This window comes from Haliotis cracherodii, unplaced genomic scaffold, assembly GCF_022045235.1.
Source record: "Haliotis cracherodii isolate W230 unplaced genomic scaffold, xgHalCrac1.p SCAF_14, whole genome shotgun sequence".
NCBI classification, from domain to species: domain Eukaryota; kingdom Metazoa; phylum Mollusca; class Gastropoda; order Lepetellida; family Haliotidae; genus Haliotis; species Haliotis cracherodii.
The window spans coordinates 31,768,877-31,786,370 of NW_027266269.1; the positions used below are offsets into that span (position 1 = coordinate 31,768,877).

At 37.5% G+C, this 17,494-nt stretch overlaps 1 protein-coding gene across 1 annotated transcript in view; it reads right to left on the bottom strand.

The window, feature by feature from the left end:
• Positions 1 to 14,455, bottom strand: part of LOC139460719 (ice-structuring glycoprotein-like) — a 29,551-nt gene extending 15,096 nt beyond the window's left edge. Inside the window, exons 1-5 of the mRNA XM_071242197.1 lie at positions 14,397 to 14,455; positions 8,050 to 8,082; positions 4,001 to 4,072; positions 2,201 to 2,257; positions 1,731 to 1,817 (exon numbers count right to left, since the gene is read on the bottom strand). Coding sequence (XP_071098298.1) covers positions 1,731 to 1,817; positions 2,201 to 2,257; positions 4,001 to 4,072; positions 8,050 to 8,082; positions 14,397 to 14,433 — 286 coding nt within the window. The 5' untranslated portion in view covers positions 14,434 to 14,455. The remainder of the gene's footprint in view (positions 1 to 1,730; positions 1,818 to 2,200; positions 2,258 to 4,000; positions 4,073 to 8,049; positions 8,083 to 14,396) is intronic.
• Between the last annotated feature and the right edge of the window lie 3,039 nt (positions 14,456 to 17,494).

Below are 17,494 nucleotides of genomic sequence, written 5' to 3' on the forward strand. Positions count from 1 at the left end.
CCGCAGTATACTGACTCCGAGCCGACCAGTCTTTATTTTAGCCACTTAACGCCTTGTATGACGAGGTCGGGGATCGAACCCCAGACTTTCCCCTCTCTGGCCAGACGCTCTACCTCTGGGAAAGAGGAACACCAGGCTACAATTGCACCAAGACGAACATAAAGTTATCTTATTTAGAAATATATATCTACAAAATAGGTAATATAATCCACATCGAGCCCAGAACAGTGCTAAATTTCTAGAGCTGAGGCAATCAGTTCTTGCCAAATCACCCAGGGCTTGAGTTTGATTCATGTAATAACGTATTCTATTCGATGAGATTCGGTGTCATCCAGGTAAGAGGAACAGATTCGGAAACCTCAAAGACATACACGTACGTGTACTGCGTACCTACGTACAGCTCTGTTAAGTACGTAGACACACAATGCTTTTGTCCAATTCCTATTGTAAGTTGATGTCTGTTAAGTGTCAATGGCAGCAAATGACTGAAGCTCTCGTAAATATCAAGTGGCCCATCTGCGCCGGATTTGGTGTGATTTACAATTAGCCTCCGTGGTTGTTTGAAAACAAAGTATGTTTGATCGATCGAGCAGTTGCGTGATTTATAAGGTAATATATCAATATCGCTACTATTACATGCAATTGTGTGTAACTGTATGTTTTCAGAAACAGTTATAACTAGTACTTGTCCACAACAAGCATGACGCTAAGCGTATACGTGGACAGAAACATTAACCGTTAGTGGGGACGAAGCAGTGCATTATATACATATCACACAAGCCAGACTATGAGGTAATGCTAGGCCCGCGTACTGAGAAGCAACATGGCAGCGCATAGCTGTCACTATTACTCTGTATTAATTACACTGAAAAGGAAGAGAAAACACAAATGAGAGAGAGAGAGAATGAGATAGAGAAAGTGCAAGAGAGTGAGATAGAGATTGAAAGAGAGAGAGAGTGGGAGAGTGAAGGAGTGAGTGAGAGAGAGTAAAAGAGTGAGAGAGAGATTGAAAGAGAGAGAATGAGAGAGAGAGTGAGATAGAGTGAGAGAGTGAAGGAGTGAGTGAGAGAGAGTGAAAGAGTGAGAGAGTGAGAGTCAGAGAAAGTGTGTGAGAGACGTGAGAGAGAGAGAGAGTGAAAGAGTGAGAGAGAGGGCGAGAGAGAGAGTGAGAGTCAGAGAAAGTGTGTGAGAGAGTGAGAGAGAGATACTGAAAGGAGAGAATGGGAGTTATTCTAAACGTAGTTAAATTGTCACCTGAAGGATAACGCTAGATTCACACAAAGATTTACTGGCATTCTGTTTCGTGTACAAACTATATCTTACCTTGTTTTACTGTACGTCATTTATATTGCTGTATCTATGTCACGTGACAGCCCTGTGCTACATAATAACAACCACTTAGGAAATAACAAAACCGTTGCTTAGCAACTTATCACTCACTACACCGTAACCCATTCTTATTAGGAATTAAGAGAACACTAAAGTATAATGCAAAAGTATATCTAACACACATGTGAAACAACACACAAAGCTGTCTATACACATGTGGACACACAAAGAGACCCCAACCCGACCATGTTCACACGCACGTATTTGTCATCAGCCACACAATCAACTTGTCAAACAAGCTAGCTATGCTATGCTAATACCAACAATTTGCTGACAAAACATATGCTACTATGCTGTGGCGTGTAAGCATAAATAGGCAACAACTATGTACACGTGTATACCTTCTGTTGGCACAACCCCTCCTGTATTTTGTAAGATGCCCCCAGTTCCATCAGGGTTCGCCTCCCATACTATGTCTGTGTTCGAACCTACCGTAGAGGAGGGTGTATATTTTGTATTTTCAAATTAAAAGTCAAAGTCGTGCCTCTTAAATAGTCAATCCCAAGAGGTAAAATCAAAAGTACATGTGTTTCATAAATAATATATGATTCATGATTTGTAATTGGATCGTGTTTTCAAAAGTGCTGCCATAGTTACAAATACAACATTGACTCCAATTTCAAAAGGTTAAAATTCGATCAAATATATGTAATAAATATAGACAGGGTTTTTTTTCTTCCGATTGCATTAATTTAAGCATTACGTAATGTCTTCATTAATATTTTTTTTAAAAAATAATTCATTAACATCAATTGACTTTATTATATGTTGCCGGGCACTTAGGTGGTTGTGTTGGTGGTGTCGAACTAACCTGATGGCGTTGTGGACGTGACGTTACCAGCAGTGATGTCAGGGACACTGGCCGCTCCTTGAGTCCAACACAACCATTTTGTTACAGTTCTATGATGGTAAGCTGGTGTGACCCTAGCTGCTAGTACACTTCAGTCTATACTTAGTAACCACAACGTTCGTATGTGGATATAAACAATCATTACATACACATGTGGAAAACTTCTGATCATATTGGAATGGTTAAGGTAAGCCTATTCGTCAACAATATAGATTTAGAATGCACTAACACACCAAAGATATTCAGTACTAGTATATTTAGCTTTATCCAAAATTCGTAATAAAAAAATGTTAATAGTACTTAGTTACTGCGAGAATGTACTGCTGAAAGCTTCTTTACAAATAATAGTATAGCATATGCCAACAAAGCCAAGCATTTACCGTCATGTTACTATAGTATCAAAACAGTAGGCGAAGTAATTATATCGTCTACAGTCTATAAAAGTAGATTTATACTGAACAGCTTCACGTGTGTTAATTGTGTGGCTTTATATTTCATTGTGACATCTACTTTCTTTAAACATTAATACAAGGGGAGCAGCTGTAATCACCCAACCACATAATATAACATTTTTTTGGAAGAGCATATAAAAATATACCTGAATGTAAAGATTCGTGCGAAACTTACTTCTTTTAAAATCAATTAAGAATTTATTTATTCCATATGATAAAAACCCAACGAGACAATAAAGTCAGTCCTAATAGTCAGTCGTAATAAATTTTTGAACCATTTTAGTAAGGGCCAGACAAGCCAGTGATTGATAGTGTGAGCAACGACCACGCAATCAACCGAGTTACCGCGCCTTACCACATATTTCATTTAGTCGCCTCTTACGACAAGCATAGGCTACCCTGAAACAAGTCTAACCCGGACTGCATGGGACCTCAGCCTCTATGGTCTACCTGAAGATGGAATGAACACTCATCCTTGTCTGCATCACGTTTTTCACACATAAGCACAGGTCCGGCCTATGAACCACATTACCTCTGCAGTTAATGCTTATAAGTATGGCTGAAAAGCATGTAGCGAGTGTAGCATGTTCTTATAATCCAAAAAAGCAGCAACTTTGTTTAGTATTGGCAAATAACGATTTACGAAGCTGGAAGTTGGAAACAGCAAAACACAAGTAGCTGAAAGCTGAATGAAGATTGAAGCTTATTCCAAATACACACAGAATACCCTTTACCTTAATTTGACACTTTACACTGTATCCATTCCACGACAACTATATCTATGAACGGCTACCACCATTTGACGGTACTGTACGCTCTAGCAGTCAGAAACTCTGGAGTGGGCACGGGTGGCCAAGTCATCTAAGGCGCCGCAATTCGCAGTGCAGAGTTGCGTCCCTCGAGTACGCCGGAAGCTTTGATTGTGGATTCGAATCCCTGTTCGCCCTGATTATGTTTCAAGGTTTGTCAGCACCATACCCTTTTGGGTTTCACCGAAGTGGTAAACGTCTGAGACCTTCATCATTTCGGGCTTTCCTCCCACATTAAGCTGACAGGCCGCGATATAACTGTAACACTGTTAAAGCGGCGTTAAACCCAAATCACTCACTCACTCCTATCCAAAGGCTGTGAATCCCAACTTGCACACACTAGGACACAAGGTTTATCAATGTATATACTACATAGGAAAATCTACAAGGGGAATCTCTAAAGTTAATGTCTCCAATCTTCATGAGTCTAAGCTACTGGTGGGGCAGAAGCTACCCGAAGCACCCTGCTACCCTTCTCCTCCCCACACTACATACATCACCTGATAGGATAAGTGCTGGTTTTGCCTCTGGTTCCAAAACTACATTAATATTGGCCCTAACAACTGTGGACACTGCATATAAAACACAAAGAGTTACTTTAGTTGCAATATTCAGTCATATGTCTTACACATCATCCGATATTATCAACAAACAATGTATAATCTGTTTATTGTTGAAGACGCCCAGATGGTAAAGGACATTATCACAAATTTCTAAAACTGTATATCTTTCAGTTCGTTAACTTTAACGATAACGAAACTCGCCTTATCCTTCTTGATTTCATACAAACCATGAACACACAGATGTATGAATTAATATTAAGGGAAGAAGGGTTTTCACATTTATCACAAATTACTAAAACAGTATATCTCCCAATTCGTTAACGATAACGAAACTCGCCTTTCCTTCTTGAGTTCATACAAACTATGTACACACAGATGTATAAATTAATATTAAGGGAAGAAAGGTTTTTACATTTGTGACATGAATAATCCTGAATAGTAAGTGCCGGTGAGTGAATGACGTGTAGAATTCTTGTACTACAACAAAGTATGACGCCGCTCTTCCAAAGAACATATCGAACCCGATCATCTCATATCATGCATGATATGAACATATTGCATAGCATCTAGCGCCTGTGTGTTGTTTAAATGTCTACTATGTGTACCACAATTAATATTATATAATAATAATAATTAATATTCAAATGTGTGCAATGGTTATTACACATCATCCTGTGGTTGAAATGTATGCCTTCTGTAAACCAAATAACCTTGTTGAAACGTTCTTACTATATATACTCTATATATTATCCTGTTGTTCAAACGTATGTAATATTTACTATATATCCTCATGTTGTTCAAATGTATGCACTATTTACTATATATCATCATGTTGTTCAAATGTATGTAATATTTACTATATATCATCATGTTGTTCACATGTATACAATGTTTCCTATATATCATCTTGTTTAAATGCATGCAACGTTTACTATATTTCATCATGTTGATCAATGCATATATGGAATGTTTACTTTATATTATCTTGTTCAAATGTATGCAATGTTTACTAGATATCATCATCTTGGTCAATGTATACAATGTTAACTACATATCATCTTGTTGATCAAATGAATGTACCGTATATTACATATCATCTTGTTCAAATGTATGTAATGTTAACTAAATATCATCTTGTTTAAATGTATACAATGTTTACTATATATCATCATGTTTTTCAAATGTATGGAATGTTTACTATATATCATCATGTTGATCAATTGTATATATCTTGTTCAAAGGTATGTAATGAAACAATATATCATCCTTATGTTCAAATGTATGTAATGTTTACTAAATATCATCTTTGTGTTCAAATGTATACAATGTTTACTTCTTATCATCTTGTTGATACAATGTATACAATGTTTATTATATATCATATTGTTTAAATGCATGCAATGTTTACTATGTATAATCATGTTGATCAAATGTATATAACGTATATTTCATATCATCTTGCTAAAATGTATAGAATGTTTACTATTTGTCATCTTGTTCAAATGAATGCAATGTTTACTATATATCATCAACTTGTTCAAATGTATGCAATGTTTGCTATATATCATCATGTTGATCAAAGGTATAAACGTATATTACATATCATCTTGTTCAAATGTATGGAAGGTTTACCATACATTGTATATCATCTTGTTCAAATGTATGGAATGTTTACTATATATCATCATATTCATCAGATGTTTATATCTTTTTCAAAGGTATGTAATGTATACAATATAGCATTCTTATGTTCAAATGTATGTAATGTTTACAACTTATCATCGTATTGTTCAAATGTATACAAGGTTTACTATTTATCATCTTGTCCAAATGTATGCAATGTTTACTATATATCATCTTTGTGTTCAAATGTATACAATGTTTACTACTTATCATCTTGTTTAAATGCATTCAATGTATACAATATATCATCCTTGTGTTCAAATGTATACAATGTTTACTATTTATCATCTTGTTCAAATGTATGCAATGTATACAATATATCATCCTTGTGTTCAAATGTATGTAATGTTTACTACTTATCAGCTTGTTCAAATGCATGTAATGTATACTACATATATTCTTGTTTAAATGTATATAACATACACGACATATAATTATTTTGTTTAAATGTTTATAATGTTTATACCTTCTGTAATACTGTTGTTCATATGTATCGAATGTATTTTGCCCAGCAGATGATTGTTGTTCAGATGTATATTATGTGTAACTGCTTGTAGCCTCTTGTTGTTCAAAAGTACACAATGTATACGTTCTGGCATCTGGTTGTTATTTTAGGATTGTTTCACGTATACATCCTTGTCCAATGTGTGCACATGTATCAAGACCACCCTCTTTTCATCTGAATGTGTCTGGTTGTTGAGTACATAATGTCTACTACAAAGTGTCTAGCAGTTGTTCCAAAGTACATAATGTATGCTACAAAGTCTCTGTCTGTTGTTCCAAAGTACATAATGTATGCTACAAAGTCTCTGTCTGTTGTTCCAAAGTACATAATGTATGCTACAAAGCCTCTGGCTCTTGTTCCAAAGTAAATAATGTATACTACAAAGTCTCTGGCTGTTGTTCCAAAGTACATAATGTATACTACATAGTCTCTGGTTGTTGTTCCAAGGTACATAATGTATACTACAAAGTGTCTGGCTGTTGTTCCAACGTACATAATGTATACTACATAGTCTCTGGTTCTTGTTCCAAAGTACATAATGTACACTACAAAGTGTCTGGCTGTTGTTCCAACGTACATAATGTATACTACAAAGTGTCTGGCTGTTGTTGCAAAGTACATAATGTCTACTACAAACTGTCTGGCAGTTGTTCCAAAGTACATAATGTATACTACATAGTATCTGTCTGTTGTTCCAAAGTACATAACGTATACTACAAAGTCTCTGGCTGTTGTTCCAAAGTACATAATGTATACTACTAAGTGTCTAGTTGTTGTTCCAAAATACATAATGTATGCTACATAGTCTCTGGTTGTTGTTCCAAAGTACATAATGTATACTACAAAGTGTCTGGCTGTTGTTCCAAAGTACATAATGTATACTACATAGTGTCTGGCTGTTGTTCCAAAGTACATAACGTATACTACAAAGTGTCTGGCTGTTGTTCCAAAATACATAATGTATACTACTAAGTGTCTGGTTGTTGTTGCAAAGTACATAATGTATACTACAAAGTGTCTGGCTGTTGTTCCAAAGTACATAATGTATACTACAAAGTGTCTGGCTGTTGTTTCAAAATACATAATGTATACTACATAGTCTCTGGTTGTTGTTCCAAAGTACATAATGTATACTACATAGTGTCTGGCTGTTGTTCCAAAGTACATAATGTATACTACAAAGTGTCTGGCTGTTGTTCCAAAGTACATAATGTATACTACAAAGTGTCTGGCTGTTGTTCCAAAATGCATAATGTATACTACTAAGTGTCTGTTTGTTGTTCGAAAGTATATTATGTATACTACAAAATTTCTGGTTGTTGTTCGAAAGCATATTATGTATGATTCCTTGTCGCTGCTAGTAAATGCACGGTTAAGACGTGTTTATGATAATGTATATGCAGATTACGTTCAAATCCTCGACAGGATGAGGGCATAAATCAGCATACGATTTTTTAGTAAAAATTCAGAAATTCCTTCGTAGAATTATAAATAATATTTTCAAAACAGGTTATGTTGCACAGACATCTCGATGAATGTATCTGAGGTACAACTGTATGAAGTGTTGAGCAATAGATGTTTTTTTGTTTTTTTTGTAATTTATAAACATTTTGTTCTTCTCCTATCTATCTCAAATCGCTCTTTGAGATTATCTGCATTAACCTTTCGTTTCTTTTATTAATTCTAACCTTTGTATTTGACTTATTGAACATTTTAAGTATTTACCTTGTTATTCTTATTATTATTATTATTATTATTATTATTATTATTATTATTATTATTTATTGCTATTTTTTACCTGGATCTTGACACTTGCTGCCCACGAGGAGGCCTGGAAAAGATAAAGTGATTGTTACAGCGCAGTGAACACATACCTGTTCCTTACCTGGAGATAGATGTTAACAGAAACACATGACAACACTTGGAACAGAAGGTACTTCACTAGTAATTTCAACAGCATGACGAAACAAAGTAACAAATCGATGTATGCCAATTATCTTCGTACTTCCACAGGACAAGATGCGGAAGTTTGAAAAAAAGAGGTTATCTACAAGATGTATCATAAATATCCGTCCTGGAACAACCTTTAGCAAGAGGATTAAGCCTAAAAGAGAGTAAATATTTGAACGTAAACACGTAATATGCAAACACTTTGGGGTGAATGACTTAATAGAAGCAGGTCTAAAAAACGTTCAATCGAAACATAACAGTTACATAATCATTTCTTTTTCATTAAAAAAATAGTTTCCCAATTAAAATAGTACATAGTTGTTCCCCTTTATTCACTGTCACTGTTATTCATTTGGTTGTTGATTCACGCCACACTCAGCAATATGCTAGTTATTATCGGAGTCAGTGTCCTGTGTTTGAGTGGGATATCCATGTTAAAACTGCGGAGGACGATAACGTGAAATCTACCACATAACTAAATCCGCAACCACCAAAAGGAGATGAGAATCGAATTAAGGCTGTCGTCACAGAATGATAAACGCACAGAACAAAGGACGGAAAATGCAAACAATTTAAATACAAAAAACGCATGTGTAAAAAGAACCAACAGACATAAATGCCTATGTTTGATGGATCGTGAAGTGTCGCTGGGTTTAATGCCAAACTGTAAGCTCTTATGGCGTGTAAGATACACTGACTGATACCAGTACTTATAAGGGACGTGTCCTAGGGTAACCACAAATGCTATGTAATAGAATCAGAGGTACGAATCACCGTGTTTCCGCAAAACGAACACTGAGGTATCGAAGTGCAGGAATGGCTCTGACACGATGTTTATCCAATGTGTCTGAACTACTGAGGATATATTTTGTAGTGATATGACTTCATACAAACACATTTCCTGACTGAGCCGATGTCTGTGTACCTCGACATCCACACCGTGGTTACTGGACATCCGGTGTCAACCTTAAGTTTACACTTGGTCGAGAATTCAGGTCTCTATAAATACAAGGCTATGGTTTTGTGTAAACAGAGATTTGTCTCATATAACAGATACGAGAAATAAAACATAAGGGCTTTGACGTTTTGATAATGGGTACTCACACTAAAAGATTATAGAGCAGATCTATTGTCATTTTTTACTTATGGTACTTTAAACGATTAAAAAAAATAAACCATTAATATCATTAATGAAGCATCTGGACCATATCAAAACTTGATAAATTCGCCTCAGTAAAGCTTTCAAAAGGTTCAATGGTAGACATGGGGAGGACATTTCCAAATTTGATCAAAATGGTGGCCAGTGCAATTCCGTAGTTTGATTTGTACTCTATGTTCGCGTGTTTGTTCAGGTGAACATTTTACTTGCCTCTGCATGTGTTTGTGACGGGTACCACATGGAATCGTACAATGGAAATGTCTAATGATTCTGGAAAGCGTTTTGTGACTGATTTGGTAAAATTGAACAGCGAAGTTGATTTCGTTGATTCTAAGAACCGACATCGTAACGCTTTTATTCCAATGCATTTTGGGAAGCCAGACTGTTCGAGGAAGGTTAGTAAATACCCTGGACAAAATATGTCACTACAATATTGCTGTAAACAGGTCGACGTTTCAAACGAGCATACAATCAATCTGTTGTGTTTGTGTATTCTTAAACGCCACAATCAGCAATATTACGGTCTGTAAATAATCGAGTCTGAACCACACAATCCAATGAGTGATATCATGAGCATCGATCCAAGTAATTGGAATACGATGACATGCGTCAACCAAGTCAACCTCGTACGGCAAGCAAAGTCGCCTTTTACGGCACACTGTGTGGTGACCTTCTGTTTTACTTGTACCGTCTTCGCCTCATGTCCACAAGCATGCAGAACAACGTAGGTCTGTCAGATGATGAAGGTGACGCTCGACATCAGGTCCTGATCGTGACAACGGCTCGTGAAACTGACATAACAGGAGGCTACATGTGACATAAGAATGACACCTGTCAATCATCGTCACTGACGAATTCCACACAGCGTTCTTAGACATGAAGTCTCATATATCCTGTCTCCACTTTAAAGCATAAATAAATTGCCTGCTTTACCTTAAGATTGTGTGTGTGTACAAACGTTAAAAAGATATATATGTTTAACACTATCCTTTTTGTCCTTGCGATAAACCGACAGTTTTCTATTCACACTGATACCATATTCACATGAAAGTAAAACATTTGTCTTTGTTCCAAAGTGTCAAATGTGGAATGCAGTATGGCATATTTAATATCATCTGATATATCTTAACATGATAAGGATCTCGATAAGTTCATGAAACTGTCCATGATTAATATTTATGAACATATTAAATGGTGTTTACAGCATGTTTTTAAAAATTGATATTTCATGTCATGTTTAGTTATTGATTTACTGTCTGAAGATGTTGACCCAGTCTCATGACATATTGTGAATATCAGATATATCAGCACGAGTCGAAAAAGTTAAAATTCCAATGCTTTTGCCGATGATTGTTGATTATTCTTTACCAAAAGTTCGGAGGGTAAGATTCTAATTAACATCAAAAATCACTATTAGAGGTTCGGGGGTTCGATCCCCGTCCGCGTCATATCAAAAGACGTTCAAAGATAGGTCTATTTGTTACCCTGCCTGGCGTTCGGCATTAAGGGGCTAAAACAAGGACTGGTCGGTATACTGTTTCTGAGTGGGGTATACGTGTTAAACTGCGGCATGGTATCGCAGTGAGCTAGCACTAGAAACTTAGTCCGTTCTAGTAAATCAGCCATTCGCACCTGCATGTTCGTCGCTATATAAGTGGAATAATCTTGGACGCGACGTTAAACCCCATTTCACCTCTTGTCATTTCAGTTGACACGCCGATGAACAACGAAATGCTTTTTAAAGCAATGTTTATTTTTACTCACTTACTCGCTTTACATAAAAGTTATTACCGTGATAGCCCCCCAACTGCACGAGTTAAAGCGTGTAATATGTAAAGTTATGGCCTTCCATTGCGTCCTGACTCATCCAAGGGTCTGCCGGGAATAGCTTGGTCAGTATGCAGAACATGGCGCCATGTTAAACAACGTGACAACCCAGAGACTGAGAGGAGAGGGCGCACCGTAAATAAAACATTAACATCCTCGTCTCTGCTTTCACGTTTGTCACGCTAGAAGGAAGCTGTTAATAATCTTGTCTAGTTATTTTTGTTTTTGCTCTGGTATTGATGTTGCTCAAATATACATTCACACACAGGCCCGCTATAGTATGGTACAAACACTGTTGTGTCGAAATTAAAGGAACGTACCTAAATACTTCGAGTTATCCGATCTTAGGCACAACCGAAAAATGATGAATAAAGAAGGAATACGTATGGACCAAGCGTTTACTTCGCGACAACCGAAAGTTGGACACATCGAAGGTCGACACAACAGTGTTTGACTGTAATTCATTAAGGGTGAAGGTCGAACACGGGCAGATAATTGGGCGTAAAGCGGAGACTTTAATGTAACTTGATGGCATTTCAGGGAGAAACTAAAAAACAACATGATACACAGTCCAAATGTACCATGCTTGCCATAAAAGGTGATTATGCTTGTCGTAAGAGGCGACTAACGGGATTGCGATTATCGATGCTCATGACATCAGTCACTGGAATGTCGGGTCCAGACTCGATAATTCACAGACCGCCGTCATATAGCTGGAATATTGCTGAGTATATTAAACATTAAACAAAGCAGCAAACTATCGATTCATTAAAAGCATATTTATGACTCGAATTTTGTTGCTCGTTTCTTTGTCTGTTTGTTCTTTAATGCGTATGCATAATCTAGTCTGGGCCAGACAATCCAGTTATTGATATAAGGAACTGAATTCAATGAAGAACTGAATTGATATTTTGAACACGGGTCCACACCGTCCGGGACGATGACACGCTTTAAACTAAGTCACCGAGCCTGACCACCCGACCTGTGCGGTTGCTGGAGAACTATTCAAACCGGAAATCCTCGTATGACTTGGTCTTGTGTCTCCTAATGACATTCTGTAGTTTTCAGAGAATTTTCTTGCTGTATTTTCAAACTCGTAAAAATGCAGGCCTTACTCATTGTTGACAGAACAGGGAGTATTTCCTGATAAACCTCTCACGCCTGACAACGGCTACTATTCATGTCTTGTAAGTTGTCAGAGTCGTGATGTCGTCTGACCAGGAAAATGTTTATCAAATGAATATGTTTACATGAAGTCCTTATCACATATGTTGTAGCGTTATCGCCACTGGACCATGAAGCTCACGTAAATGAACATATTTGCGTGCAGCCTTCAAGAACTATTTTATGGAGCGTGACTTTTACTGAACCATGTATCAAGTTGGGCAAAACCCTGTATTGAGAGAAAGACTTCTAGAGGTGTCCTTTTTAGACGTGCTGAATTTTGTTAGTGTCTGTTAATGCAGAAGACTATGAAAAATTATATTTAAATTTAATAGTTGTTATATTATCAGTAAATGTCTTGGCTGACAATCTCAAATCCGTTACACAAAGCAAAATGTAAACATTTTTTTTACCTAAAGGTCAACAAGAAGGCTTATCAAAAGATAAAATTAACATATTGTTTTTCTTGGGTTTTTTAAAGTTTGCGGTATTTAAGGACAGTATCCATTGCTGTTCTTAAATGTTAACGATATATCCCGTTATTACTGTGTACGATATCATACAATATGTTAAGTCCACGTTGTTTGTAACTGATTAAAGGGTTTCCTTGATTAACTCAGCAAGCGGAATTCAAGATGTCTGCTAAAGCGATACGTTCAACAGGGTGTATGAAGCATCTGTACATGCCCCTACACCACAACGTCTTACAGATCACCATCCGCAGCATTCGACAATCTTGAGTAACAGTAACTTATCACAGCGTTCAAACGATCAATTTATCAATATTCCAAGAGCCCCGGTGCTGCACTTCAACAAACGATCAAGGGGTGTATATTGCACACATTATATCATTCTCGTAAAGTTGTACATACGACATCCTATTCTAGCTTCATGTTTTTGATTTACAGATCCTTACCTACAAGAAACAATAATCCATCACAGCGAAATTATCTCTTATTATTTATTCAAACAGACCATGTTGGTGCATGTGTGTATTATGTAGCATTTTTGAGTTATTTATCATGGTGTTCAAAACATGTTACCTCACACTTATCGACCATATCGAAATCCTCTCTTACTGTACACTAACATTTAAGTGTGCCTAATATCGCATTCTTTAGATATCATAGCTTTCAAATAATTTATTTTTACCTCACAAAAAACAACCATAGCGAAATCCCTTGTGTTCAAACACAAGTCATGTGCATATTGGATACCATTCTTGAGTTGCTTATCATAGTGTTCTAATCATCGTCTCTCATAATAATCGACCGCAATTAAATCCTTTCTACACAAACACAATCCATGTGTATGTATGTGTGCATATTAAATAACATTCTTGAGTTGCTTATCATAGTGTTCTAATCATCGTCTCTCATAATAATCGACCGCAATTAAATCCTTTCTGCACAAACACAACTCATGTGTATGTATATGTGCATATTAAATAACATTCTTGAGTTGCTTATCATAGTGTTCCAATCATCGTCTCTCATAATAATCGACCGCAATGAAATCCTTTCTGCACAAACACAATCCATGTGTATGTATAGGTGCATATTAAATAGCATTCTTGAGCTGCTTATCATAGTGTTCTAATCATCGTCTCTCATAATAATCGACCGCAATGAAATCCTTTCTGCACAAACACAATCCATGTGTATGTATATGTGCATATTAAATAACATTCTTGAGTTGCTTATCATAGTGTTCTAATCATCGTCTCTCATAATAATCGACCGCAATGAAATCCTTTCTGCACAAACACAACCCATGTGTATGTATGTGTGCATATTAAATACCATTCTTGAGTTGCTCATCATAGCGTTAAAAAAATCGACTGTACCCAAATCCCCTCCTACACAGACAAGGGGTACGCGTATACCTATCGCATTTAGGAGCTGTTGATTATAGGAAAAGCCGAGTCCTACCTGCTGGCAACTTTGATCGACCATACTGACATCCGCCGTACACCGAAGCGCATGGATGCATATTGCATTCGATAAAGCATTGTGGAGTTGCTTAAAGGAATATCTGAATCTTACCTGCTAGAAGCAGTAAACACATGTATCCAGATGCCATCGTGCGAAAGCCTGGTCTCCTGTCCAGCTGGGAAGTTCTGACGGAGAGTGGGTGTCGGGGCTGTGTCTTATAACGGCTGGAGTGCCTCTCCCTGTCTCAGCCCTGGTGATGAATGGTGATCTGGCTACTGCGTAACATCAGACAGATCACACTGGTGACGTTGTGGGACCAGGCGTGGCCACTACGCTGGTCAGTTGGACTGGACATGCATCAACGGGATCAGTGTTGTCACGAAGTGGATTTGATTGACATTTGTGGTTGTGTTTATTTTTAATGACGTTGAGGGTTGTGTTTAGGTTGTGTTGTTGTGTTTCTGTCTTTGTTTGGGTTGGAGTATCAGATGAAGGGAGGTAATTTGTTCGAATTTGTTTGCATAGGGGTTCACATTTTTTTTCAGGTGAACAATTGACTTGCCTTTTCGTGTATTTGTGACGTGACACCGATAGGACAGGATACGCTCACCTCTTCGCGAACACCTGGTATCATCACTATTTGACAGTTATTCATAAACACATGCTCAGGATACAGTCGGATTGATACAAACTACTCTGCTTTTGGCAGATATTTCTAGTAGAAAAGTGTTTGTCTCTTTTATGTTAATATAGAAGTGATATACATTGTTGTACTCACCAAAAAAGTGAATGCACAATCACGTATGCCACCTGTTTGTTAGACTAACATTTACTCACAGAAATAAACATATCTTACTTAAAATTACAAAATCTTCAAAATACAAATACAAAAAATCTACAAAATACAAATACAAAAAAAAATAAGTAAAAAAATACGTGGTCAGACTCGCTGACTTGGTTGAGGCATGTCATCGATCACAATTGCGTGGATCGATGTGCATGACGTCAATCACTGGATTGTCTTGTCCTGACTCGATTATTTACAGACGTTCGTCATATAGCTGGAATACTACTGAGTGCGGCGTTAAACAACAAACAAACAAAAAATACAAATGGAGCCCCCAAAATGCTTAATTTCAGTCTAGAGCTGAGGCTGCCTAGACTTGCGAAATAATTCTAGATTTGAGATTTTTTTTTATTTATTCTCTAGAGTCTGAGAAAGAGACAACCCTCCTGAATCAACAAGCAGAAATATTATATTACAAACCTTTTTTTATGTTTACATTTTTTCGCCCAGTGGAGTCTGCTTGGGGAAGTAATCGATACTGGTTATTGTCTGGCGTTGCACCTCAATAAAAGTTCCATGTGTACGGTGGAGACTCTATAGGGGCTATAGGGGGCAGGCAGTTATAACAGACTGTTAGATATAACAACTATCTGATATAACGGAAAGTTGAATGTGATGAAACGTCGAACATGATGAGTTTGACTATATACTGCTATACAAAGGGGACGTATTTGAAAGTGTGTAAAAATGAAAGGAACAAGAAATGGTTATCCGATGTTTTTTGGACTTAAGTTTGCAGTGTAAGGCTATTGTATTCAGCCTTGTCGTGAAGATCCCGGCCTGAATTGGTCTTCAGCAACCAATGTTTGTCGTGAAGATCCCGGCCTGAATTGGTCTTCAGCAACCAATGCTTGTCGAAGGAGGCGACAAACTCGTTAATCTGAAAATATCTTCATCGGGACATCTTTATTGAGGCTGTACTGCACAGGGTGTCATGGTAACTGTAACGCCAAATAAAGCAGTATTGCACTACGCCAATTATTTTAATCTCCTCCTGTTATTAATCGAGAATTCCAAAAAAATAACAGGAGGGCGAATATTAACACCTTCTGTCAAACGCCGGCACCATGCAGCCCCCTGAAAGCTAGGCGTCCTGTGAAGGGTGTGACTCTAACAGCTCACCATATGTGGCAAAGATTGGTGAGGGCTTGGCAACACCAGAGACGGGCTGTGCGGCAATGGCGTTAGGCGAATCAAGGTTTTGCCTCCGACTCACAGATGGCAGAAAACATTGTCGGCGACGTAGCGGCGAGCGGCATGCCTGGGCAACAATTCTTTACCATGATCGGTATGTGTGGTAGTCATGGTGTGGGGCGGTATCACACATGACAGGCGAACTGATTTAGTTGTTGTGAATGAACATGTGACTGGCCTGCGATAGGTGGACGAAATTTTGCGTCTTGTTGTTCCATTCGCCAGAATTGTCGGCGGGACCACATAGTGGCATAGTGACCACATACGGACATTGGACTTACCTGACTGTCCCCCACAGAGCATCCGTAGTATGTTCTCGAGCAAGAAGTGTACGTCAGAGACCAAGCAATCGTCAATGTGGCCAAGCATGGGGAAGCTCTTCATGCGGAATGGCGGGTAATACCAAGGGCAACATAGCAGGTTAATCAACAGTATGCCATCAAGGTGTCATGCACGCATCGCCAAACATAGTGAACACGCCCGATATTGATCTACACACCCGACATTCTTTTTACAGACAATTGTAGTCATTACACCCTCACTGTCATATTATTATTTTTTCATGGGGTATAATTAGTTATTGTTTTTCTTTTCATTTTTTATAGTGTATATAGTTCTTATAACACGAAGACAGGATAATTATTCTTATCAGGAGAACTGAAGTTTGCAATTTGAAATGAAGATGAAAGTGAGTGTGTATGGTTTTACGCCGCTTTTAGCAATATTCCAGCAATATCAAGGCGAGGGACATCAGAAATGGGCTTCACACATTGTACCCATGTCGGGAATAGAACCCGGGTCTTCGGCGTGACGATCAAACGCTCTAACCACTAGGCTACCCGACCGCCCCTGAAGATGAAAAGTAATGGAGACTTTTTGAACAGTTCGTGCATGAAACTAGCTGCAAAATGCCATTGCAGTTTTTATTTTGCAACCGAAATCCTTACTTCTTTGTTTTGGACAGAACTTGACATGTAATTGTGTTTTAACATATTTTTCCTATATTTCAACTTTCCAAAAGTCAAAACTTTTCCTTTATGTCAAGCAATGATCCAGCAACTCTAGCTTTTGTGTCTACAATTTACAACTATTGATGTACAATCGAGCATGGTCTTTCTACAAAGATTTCAATGAGCGTCATTGTTTGATCAGGGTTACAGCATTCATT